At 34.6% G+C, this 10,608-nt stretch overlaps 1 protein-coding gene across 2 annotated transcripts; it reads left to right on the top strand.

Annotated features, from left to right (window-relative positions):
• The first annotated feature begins 417 nt into the window (after positions 1 to 417).
• On the top strand, positions 418 to 10,608 carry LOC110456396 (protein phosphatase 1 regulatory subunit 32-like). Of its 2 annotated transcripts, none has more exons than XM_021507112.1 (12): positions 418 to 526; positions 3,067 to 3,312; positions 4,215 to 4,368; positions 4,485 to 4,607; positions 4,988 to 5,048; positions 5,473 to 5,585; positions 5,888 to 5,959; positions 6,505 to 6,606; positions 6,756 to 6,859; positions 7,142 to 7,312; positions 9,134 to 9,301; positions 9,814 to 10,608. In XM_021507112.1, the coding sequence occupies exons 2-12, from the start codon at positions 3,083 to 3,085 to the stop codon at positions 9,890 to 9,892; spliced, it is 1,377 nt and encodes a 458-aa protein (XP_021362787.1). In that variant the 5' UTR covers positions 418 to 526; positions 3,067 to 3,082; the 3' UTR covers positions 9,893 to 10,608. The 2 variants fall into 2 exon arrangements, with proteins under 2 accessions (XP_021362787.1, XP_021362788.1); XM_021507113.1 differs by having other exon boundaries at positions 432 to 496.

Here is a 10,608-nt window from a genome sequence, read left to right as displayed (position 1 = left end):
TAGTGAGAGAGCGGGTGAAGATTTTTGTGAGAAATGGTGCTGAGATGTTAGTTCTTTAAGTAATCTGTCGTGTATATTGTCAGGTCCTGATGCTTCATGTTGGGTGATGTTGTTGAATATCTACCCAACACTTTCAAGGTATTTAATTTTTTAATGTGTGCAGAATTATAAGTCGGTACATAGTTGAACATGATAACACAATCCTGTTAAAGGCTTTTACAACCGACTATAGCCTGGTTGGTCAATAAAATCACAGAGAGTAAATTGAAACAATTAAAATTCACTACTTCAAGTATGCAACAGTCGGCCTACATTATCATAGTTATAATATTAGTATTTCCCGCCCGCGGAAATGAAGTTCGAGTTATGCCCCTTGTTTTCTCTTTTTGCATGATGTCATCGTAATGTGTGCACAAAGGTTCAATGTTGCCTGTGACAACGACCAAGCTCTTAATGGAGTAAGAGCTGTCCTGATTCCATTCGCTTTGTTTACATCGTAAGCATTTAGTTTACAGATAAGATTTGTGTAAGTATTTGTTGTAATATGTAATTTTCACTCCTGTATTGTTGTCATTGTTTATTATGTACCCGTTTAACGAAGATCAACGGGATTATATTTCCCTCAATTCAGATTTCATGTGCTCTTCAGCATAATTGGTTGATATAATTACACATTAGATGTCAGCAGCCACTCTTGGTAACTCGAATAAACTGTTTAGGCTTATTTATGAAAAATTCGTGTGAACATAAATAATGATGCCAAAAATAGGGAAATGCTTATATATAGATCAACATGCAGTAAGGAATAGGCCGGGGGAGGAGGGGTCATCTCAAGAAGAAAAAATCTAATCTTAAAAGGGCACCCAAAGATGGTTGAAATAAAATGTGCATGGTGTGTGTAATATTCCTTTCTTAAGTGTCCTTCTCACAGCCTACACCATCCACCTATATTTGCATCTCGGATGTGTATTTATAATAAGCCGGTTATATGTCCACAAAGTTATTCAGGATCTTGTACGTGATCACATATATTGTCAGCCAAGCTTTGGATCACTGTAGATTCATACTTTCATTTCTTAAATTCTGGATGATGTTACTGATCATGTGTATGCTATTTGTAATGACAAACCTACATATGTAGCTGTACGTGTAACTGTGATATTGTAACTTTCTGACAACGAAATCAAGGTTGTGTTATATATATATATATTGCGTCCGGGGCAGAGGAAGCCAGGTATTAATATTGGTACTTATGTAGCTGCTGCTCACTTTAGGGAACAACAGAAACTGAGAAAGCTATTCAAAAAGATAACCAACAGACAAATAAGCAGTTAAAGCTATGGCAACAGTGTTGTTGAGTCCTGGAATAGTCAACCCATTTGGCAAATGCCCAAAGTATAAATAATTTTAAACACAGACTCAACAAGTTCTGGTCTGATCACCCCTGTAAATTCAATGCTTCTTGCTATTAGCAAGTTTCTGTCCAGAACATTTAGTATTTTAACTCGCTTTTAAACCTGCATTTGACTAAGATTCTGGATATTATTTCCTCTATATCAATACGCACCAGAAGTCATGTTTTTGTATAGGAATATTAAAACACACTGCAAGAAGCTACCTGAAGCTTTCCATTGGTGTCTACTAGTCTACTATATTAACTATATCAACTGTACGTGTCTGGACGGAACAGAATTTACACTGGTTGTAATTGGTTGTCCCTAAAAGTTTATCAATATTGTTAAACATTTTTTATCGGTGATGCATACTCTACACTTGTTGTTATATTGGTTTAGTATGCCCTTCCTTTACCAGTTCCATACCAATCAATTAGTTCCTCTTGAAGTATCCCAGTGATTGTGAAGCTCTGGCCTTGATGTTTCTTACATGTTCATTTCTGCATTGCTCCTCACTCGTAGCCATCCTGAGGTACTCCCAAAAGAGTGACCAGGTAGTGGGTAGCTTGTGATGGTAGGTCTGTCATTAATGTCTCTGCTGCTAATATGCATGACAGTACACTTTTCCAAATTGAAAAACATTTGCCGCATGTGTTCCCATCTTTCAGAGGCTTTCGGATTCTTCTGCAATATGTGTGCATCTTCCCTGGTCTTAGTGGTCCATAACAAACAAAGGTCATCATCAGCTTATATAATTAGTGTATAGCAATTTACTTTACTCACACAGACTTGTTGTTTATGTTAAAGGTCTGAGAACTGTCACTTGGAAACATTATAAACAGGACATACACACGTTTTAGTTGATGCTGTGTTCATCCAGCTTATCAGTTTTATAAGGCCTTAATCCATTTCCAGGTAGTGTACCATAAATACAGAGAATAATGTAGGATTTAATAGAAAGTTAGTACCCTTTTTGAAATAGGGGAAAACATGCACTGTAGGTTAATGTCAGACCTGTCCAGTTAGGGCTGTTCATTATCGACAGATATGCATTAGAATAAATCAGCGTTTGTGTGACTATTTAGATATTGTATACTGTAAACAGAGCTAGCTGTAAACAGAGTCGTGCAATATCAGCAGCGACAATTAACATAACCACAGGAAACATGAAATAAATCACTCAGTTGTGGAACTGACACAAAATAAAAACAAAATGGAACCAAGATAGATATTTATGCTAGTACTTAGTTACAAGTGGGGAAATTTGTAACTCAAATAGGGGAAAATAAGGCTGAAATAGGGAAAAATCATCCTGATATTGGAGAGGGGAATTGATCCATGTTCGGCAAAAAAAAGGCCTGTATATATCCATGATACCATGATGGTCAAGTTTTTGTAGAAGCCATTGTAGCTTCTTCACACATTGTTGTGGGATTTAAGCTTTACTGAAATCCAGAGGAAGCGCTGCAACCTATATATTTACCCACTGACATACTGTTGGTTGTAGCATTGACCATAATGATAAGCTGTCTATAGTTACATGTATTAAAAACTATTTTTGAAAAACCATCTCATTGAAGTAATTAAAACATTAATCTGAAGAAGTGTAAGTCTACTGATTGTATATCTTTGTCAACTAATGGGCTAATATTTAATTCTTTTTCTTCTCTAGGAGAGTCATTTTCAAAATGGGGCCTCTACCTACAGGTACCCGAACTCTGCACATGAAGGAGAGTCATGGCTCTGATATCAACACGATGAAATTCTACAACACCACAAATTCCACCACATATGGACGATACTGGGAAGCCTTCAAACCAAGGCCAGGGCGACACACAGGCACAGGCTACCTGTCCAACTTCAGACCTGCAGTGTACTACAGTAAAAAATTGGACGATATTGATAATCCAGTACTTAGGTATGGGAAATCATTTGATTTATTCAACAGGTTTAGATACTACAATTAATTGTGCTTTCTTGTTTGGTTTTCCAGTTTTTGATGTTGTGAATGAATATATCAAACAATTTAGTGTTCAAAATTCATATTTCTGAACTCATTTTACTCATCTCTTGAATCATCTCAGGAAAACTCACAAGCTCAAAAAACTCCTATTTTTAAACAAATTTAGAAAATATCCCTTAATTTGCATTTTTTTTTTAAATCTGATTGCCCTTACGGATACACTTAAGTGTTTAAGATTGATTTTTCAAACTTTTCCTATTGGATTACATGATTTGCAGGCTGTTGAATGAATGACACTAGCTAGTTATTCCATCCATGCACATTATCAAATAAGAAAAGCTGAAAGGAAGAATGTAACTGCTTTTGTATTGTATATTTTTACTGGTCTGATATAATACATTATATGTAGCTTATAGTGGGAGAGACAGCTATATTCCTATTTATACATTTGTCCTGTCAAAAGTGTGATAGATTATATCTATAATTCTATTGTATGTCATATCATTATTTCAGTCTTTGGGCCTAAGTCTGTATATATTTATCATTGTCCTGATGATGAAACGCATAAAAACTAAATGATTTTGATTAATGACATAATTGGGTGTTGATCATTTCATGCCACCACTGCGTTATATAAATTACATTTAGAATACACTATGGAATACAGTTACCCTTAAAATTTACCTGGTATGTCGGTTCAAACAAAATAGAAACAGACCTGTAGTACATGAAGCTTAATTATTGGTAAACAGAATATGTAATTTATAAGATATTTATAAGATATGCATTAATATTTGGTTTTAAATATTTTAATGATCCCTTTATGTGATAAATTTCTGTTCTTATTTTTCTGACAGTGATATTTGTTCAAGAAATTACCACAGCATGACAGAAATTCATTATCAACCATACAAAGAAAACAGTGGTAGAGAACCTCTTCCTGCAAATGTTCATCAAGTTGGATCTGGCTTTGTGCGACAGAAACCAGTCACAACTCCCATTGAGAAAGAGGTTAGCATCAGACACATTTTTTCTATTGTGATAACTTTGATGTTACAAAAAAGAATTTGACACATTTAGACAATGAAATGCATTATTTATCAAAATTTTCATTTCGACATGTACAGGTGAATGGAGTGTTCATAGATACACGGGCAGCTACTGCTCCGAATGACATCCTGCCCAAGTCTGTACCTCTACTTCACAAACTCCGATCAAGAGACCCTGTGGAACTGGAAAACTGTGGATATGTAGGTTGATGCTTGCAGGGTTACTCTTAATTGGAAACTTTATTCCCTGGTATACCTCATTGTTTAATTATTACTAGTACAATTCATATATTAATCTTCCTACTCCAACCCAACCCTTCCCCAAATTAATTTGAAAATAAATATGTTTGAAATATTTTATTTAACTGTTTTTTCTGCTAAATTTTACAACAGCCTTGAGAAATGTACATTTTGTAGCATTATTTTCATTCAAATTGAGGTGATATTCCTCAACTTTTCTTCATTATGGGAAAATACAGCACCTTTTTTACTTGGGGAAGCAGCCTATATTCTGGTGTAAAGCTAGGCAAAAAATATCACTGTGGTACTGTCATGTTATCATTATATTTTTCACTCAACAGGGTCCAAAATACATGTTGTCAGAAACCAAACAAAGATTTGTCGGTGACCAGCCTGACAGAAGTAAGTCCTAATACCTTGTATAAGATGTATAAACTCTTACACCTTTTACCAGACATCAGATCGCTTAATACATGCACATATTATGTGCTTGATAAAATGTCAGAAATAGCGTACAGTTCTTGTCTGATAGTCATTTGTTACATCACTGGTAATTAAAAAAAATATCATTGATGTCTTTTCATGAAATTTAGTATATTGATAAAATTTCACATAAAATATCTCAACTTGTTTTTTGTATAAAAATATGGTTGTGATAGGAACAAATTTTTGTTTGTAATTTAGTTTTAATGTTGTTGTTTTAAAGTGGAAAGAGGCAAAAAGAGTAAAAAAGAAAGAAAAGAACAAATATCTTATTTACACTTTATACATATTTAAAATTTTACAATGTTGTGATCAGAACATGAACCTTCCTTTGTGTTTGTAGTGGATGTATCAACCAAGACCACTGGTCCAAAGGAGGAGTCAGGTTTCACACACGCTTACAATGTGGAACCAATCACCTACATTCCAGGATCGTCTCATCCAAATGAAAAGCCGGTGAGTAAATTACGTATTGGTATACCCTTGGAAGTTAGTGGGTATTTGTATATTGAACTATTTTGCACATTTTTTAGCTTAATTCATGAAACAATAATTAAATTACAAATTGTTCACAAATTTTAGAGCTTTTATGAAGATAAAAATCTGTGTAAAAGAAAAGATTCTTTGTAATCTTTATGAGATTACTGAACAAATGGTAAAGGTATGTTTTTCATGTTTTCTGTGAAAAATACTTTTTAACAACCATTTCATGTATTTTTTATTGTTTTTGGTAAAATACTTCAAAACTTTTGTTGCAGGGATGGGATACTCAGCGTCCAACAGGAAATAGTATAATGAAGACACACTTCCTTCGATCAGAATACCCACATGTAAGTTTCCTCGTCCAAAACATCACCTGTTACTGTACAGGTCACCAATAGGTGACTATACGTATACATGCTGTACAAACTCTAAACTTTCATTTTGTACTTTTACAGTTTTCATGGTTCATTGGAACCAGGAATGTTAGTAAAACAACAGTTATGAAAAAGTTTGCATAGACAAGTTCTGACATCTATTAAAATATGAAACTGCAGAAGACTGTAGTATTTATTGTTCATACAAATATTTCATAACATAAAGAAAAATAGGATAATCTTACCCACAATACTGATGCCACCAGGACATTTGACTCCTTTGTCAAAACAAGAAATTAAAAAGGTTTAAATATTGTGTTTTTGTGTATTCATGAAGAACGTATGTCAAGTGAATGAGTTGTGTTCAAAATAGTTCAAAATACGTTGTTAAAGCAAAAGATATTTTGTGAAAACAGAAATTCAATTTGGAAATGGAATTGTTTATCTACCTGTCTGTTTTTGAGATTCATAGTATATTATGTCTGTACAATCCGTTTAACATGATGATAATGATGCAGGGAGATGAAGGTCTACCACGTCTGGCTGTTGGGTCCGAGCGAGGTACAGGCTTCACCCGCGAGAAAGTCAAGCCCCTGTATGTACAGAGGGTCATGGGAGATGTAAGTAGACATTCTTATTATAGATCTTATTTGATGAGTGAATTGAAGTTATATAAAGATTTCATCATTGTACATATGTAACCTCTCGTTTTTATGTGTAATTCCCTATTGTGTAAGTGAATTATATTGTGTGTTGTTGCTGTTGACAGGCATATGATAAAGCTGGTAATATTCCTGATCTGCGGTTAGAAAGGACTAAGAAAGCTGATCCCACAGAGTTTCTCAATATGCAAAACCCAAACAACTACTCAAGGTAGGTCTCAATACCATTTAGATTTTAAAACTTATAACTCATAAATACCAATCACTGTAATATATTTAAATGACTCCATCAAAGAAAGTTTTGAAAATGAATTTATTAAAAACTTTTTCATATTGTAATAGCCCAATTCTTTAAGAAATTTATAGATAAAAAGTGAATCTTTAAAGAAGGTAGGCATATTCTGTTAAGTTAAGAAGTTTCATAATTGTACATCAGTATGGTATATGCTCTGTGTGTTTGTTAACTCTACAGTATGATCATGTTTATTTGAAGCATTACGATGAAGACATTCCTGGGTAAACAGAGACCTGACAAGACAGAATCTGACCGTCTTGACCATACAAGTGCGGGCAAACAGGAACTTTCTGGCTACAGTGAAAACAATGACAGATTTGTAGCTACTGCTGATGAGCCTCGAAGGTTCATCACACACTATCTTACCAGGTAGGTGAAGTTAAATAAGAATGCATAACTGTAATTATAACCCCCGCAACAAAGTTAGGGGGGTATACTGGAATCAGCTTGTCTGTCTGTCTGTATGTCCGTAGATTTTTTTTGTCCGGACAACTCCTTCTAAAGTAATGGACCGATTTCAACGAAACTTTCCAGATATGATAACTATCACCTGAAGTTGTGCATCCAGGTATTATTTTTTCATTCTGACCCTTTTTTTTATAAAGTTATGGACCTTTGTTGGAAAATTCTGAAACTTTTTGTCTGGACAACTTCTAAAGTTTTGGTTTTTAATTGGTTTAATTTAATTTCTACATATGATAACTACCACCTGCAGCTGTGCATCTGGGTATTCTTTTTCCATTCTGACTCTTTTCTACAAAGTTATGGCCCATTTTTGAAAAACTCCTCCAAAACTAAGGGGCCAATTTCAACGAAAATTTCCAGATATGATAACTACCACCTGATATTGTGCATCTGGATATTATTTTTTTCATTCTGATCCTTTTTATGGAGTTATTGCCCTTTATTAAGAAATGCTTGTCCAGACAACTCCTCCAAGACAATGATGTTGTGCATCCAGTTTTTTTTTTTACCAAACCTTTTTTATTGAGTTATGACCCTTAGTTGAAAAATTCTTGTCCGGACAACTTCTCCTAATCTACTGGACCAATTTCAGTGAAAGTTTCCAATATGGTAAACCTGATGTTGTGCATCAAAGAAGTACTTTTTCATTCCAACCCTTTAAAAAGGAGTTATGGCCATTTGTTGAATAAACCTTTGTCTGCATCATTAACTAAACAGCCGATTTCAATGAAAGTTTACAGATATGGTAATTACCCTATGATGTTATTCATCAGGCTAGAACTCTTTTTCATTTCGACCCTTTGAAGAGTTATTGCCCTTTGTTAAAAATCTTTGTCCTCACAATTTTTCCTTAACTAATAGGACAATTTCAGCAAAACTTGTTCATCTGGGCTAACAAGATTTTGTATGTAAGTATGTTTTGGCATGGGGATGGAGTACAGGAAATATGTCAGTGACTTGCATACTTAAATAAGTGTACAGCTCAGTCAATAAAGAAATCATTACTGGTTGAAGACTATGGATTGCTTTGCATGCTTTGCCTTATTGAGCCTTTAACGTACACTTCTAGTTTATATAGGAGCAGGGGGTATAAGTTAGCCTTTGGCTTACAGTTCTAGTTAGTAAAAATATTGTGCCCTATAGTTTGTCTGTTTGTCCATATTTTGCTTTCGCCATGATTTCTTGTGAAAGAAAGATCAGATTTTTATCAAACTTTGCTGATGTAGTATACTTATCCAAGTCCCTTTCTCATGTTCGATGACGGACAATTCCTACACATAGTCAATGAGGATGCTGCATTGTGACTGGTCAAACACATGGTAGGACTTTCATTTATACCTCATTGGTTTAGTTTTAAGTGATCTTCCAAGCAATCATTAGAACAGTCAAACAGAAGAAATCTGTAGTGGCAGTGCAAGTATTGGAAATACCAACATGGAATATCACTCTTCTATTTGTTGTCACACATTCTCGTATCACTTCTCAGAAAGAGGTGTACAACATTGTCTAGAACTTACTAAATACTAGCTACATACATCATTAATCCTATACACTGGTGGCTTATAAATAAAACTTTTTAAACTCATCTTGTTAAATATATTAAAACAGGTGTTATTATCCAAGATCAAGTTATATTGTAGATGTGTACACATTATTTGGGTTTCAGATGAGGATAATGAATCTGTTTGCCCTGTCCATTTTTTAAAGTGTATAATTTTTGTACAGGTTTGGTCCTGACCCTAACCCACAGGGTATAGACCGTGCAGGACACACCAGAGGAGGATTACAGCATCAGAAACCGGATGGATTTACAAAAAGCACAGCCGTACACTCCTATGGTAACGACCTGGACACCACTGCCACACTGAGGAGACTGGAGCCATATGTCGCTAGGTAATGATCAGGTGTCTGAGTGTTAAGAAGTGGTCATTGTTGAGAAAATATTTGTATTTAAATTCAAGTATTTACTTCTCTGTAAACATAGATACATATATAATACATGAATTTAAACCTGGTCTAAAGGACTGGTGAGCTTATGTACGGTAGTGCAGCCTCCCTCTGTTCATGAACTTTTCCTTTAAAACTAGTCCAGAGCATCAGAGTGGAATTTGAATAAATTTGAAATTTGGTTTGGACCATTGTTAAGCAAGATGCCTCAATTTTGTTCAAATGGATGGTGTGGCATTTCAGAAATGTTGCATCAAAGCTATAGTCATGCTGGTAAAAACAGTTTCCAAAACGTTGTTACTGTTTTTTGAAGTGGTAGAGGGATCCTTAAGGCAGAATATGTTTTGGAGGCCAGTTGTCTTAATAATTGTATGTTTATACTTGTTATATTATTATGTCTATAAAATTATTCTCTAGATAAGTTTTTCCAGTGGTTTTTTTCTGTCTGTTTGTTCTAGGAGCATCAAAGCCAGGGATGTATTTTATGATGACCACCTCCATGATGCTAAATCATACCAGCTGCAAGCATCTGCGTAAACGTTTGAAACACTAGAAAAGGACAAAAAACACCCAAATTTGCACTGATATGGAACTTACTACTGAAGGAAAAAATGAAACATTTGAACTATTATGTGAAAATGATTGTGTAATGAATAAGCCTTTCTTTAAAGCTTTTGCTACTTGCAAAAAATATAATACATCAAACATTGAAGAGAGACTATATCATAGAGTTAGGGCAGTGCTGTCTACACTTCTTACACGTGGAGGCTGGCTGACATGTATGGTCGGATGTATTTCTTAAGTAGCATTGTCTCTCTAACATTGTATTGAATTCCCCTCGGAAATCTGTCTGTCCCATTTTATATAATACAGGTTTTGTCTTGGTCGGAACAACTAAGACAAGTGCTGATTGTACACTTGAGAAATTTCCTTTCCTACTTTCACCAAATAATTGGAAAGGAAGTCATCCAAGTTTTAAAATGAAGGTGTTAACATGAGACAAATTTAGTGCTGTGATGTATCTCTGAAATATTGAGAATTTGTTGCACAATTACCTACTGTCAGAGGTGCTGTCCAAGGACAGTGTGTGCCAAGTCATGGATTTACTCTACCAGTATATATATAATACAAACCATAAATATACGTCGGACACCAGTATTAGTTTGTCTGTGATGTGTTATTTCCTGTATCTTTATATAACCATTTGTTTTCTTCTTCAGGAATTGTTTTTGTCTGTCCTTCATTGCCTAGAA

The sequence above is a fragment of the Mizuhopecten yessoensis genome, unplaced genomic scaffold, assembly GCF_002113885.1.
Source record: "Mizuhopecten yessoensis strain PY_sf001 unplaced genomic scaffold, ASM211388v2 scaffold8745, whole genome shotgun sequence".
Lineage (NCBI taxonomy): Eukaryota > Metazoa > Mollusca > Bivalvia > Pectinida > Pectinidae > Mizuhopecten > Mizuhopecten yessoensis.
The sequence above is the reverse complement of the archived record's forward strand: the minus strand, read 5'-3'. Positions and strand labels throughout refer to the sequence as shown.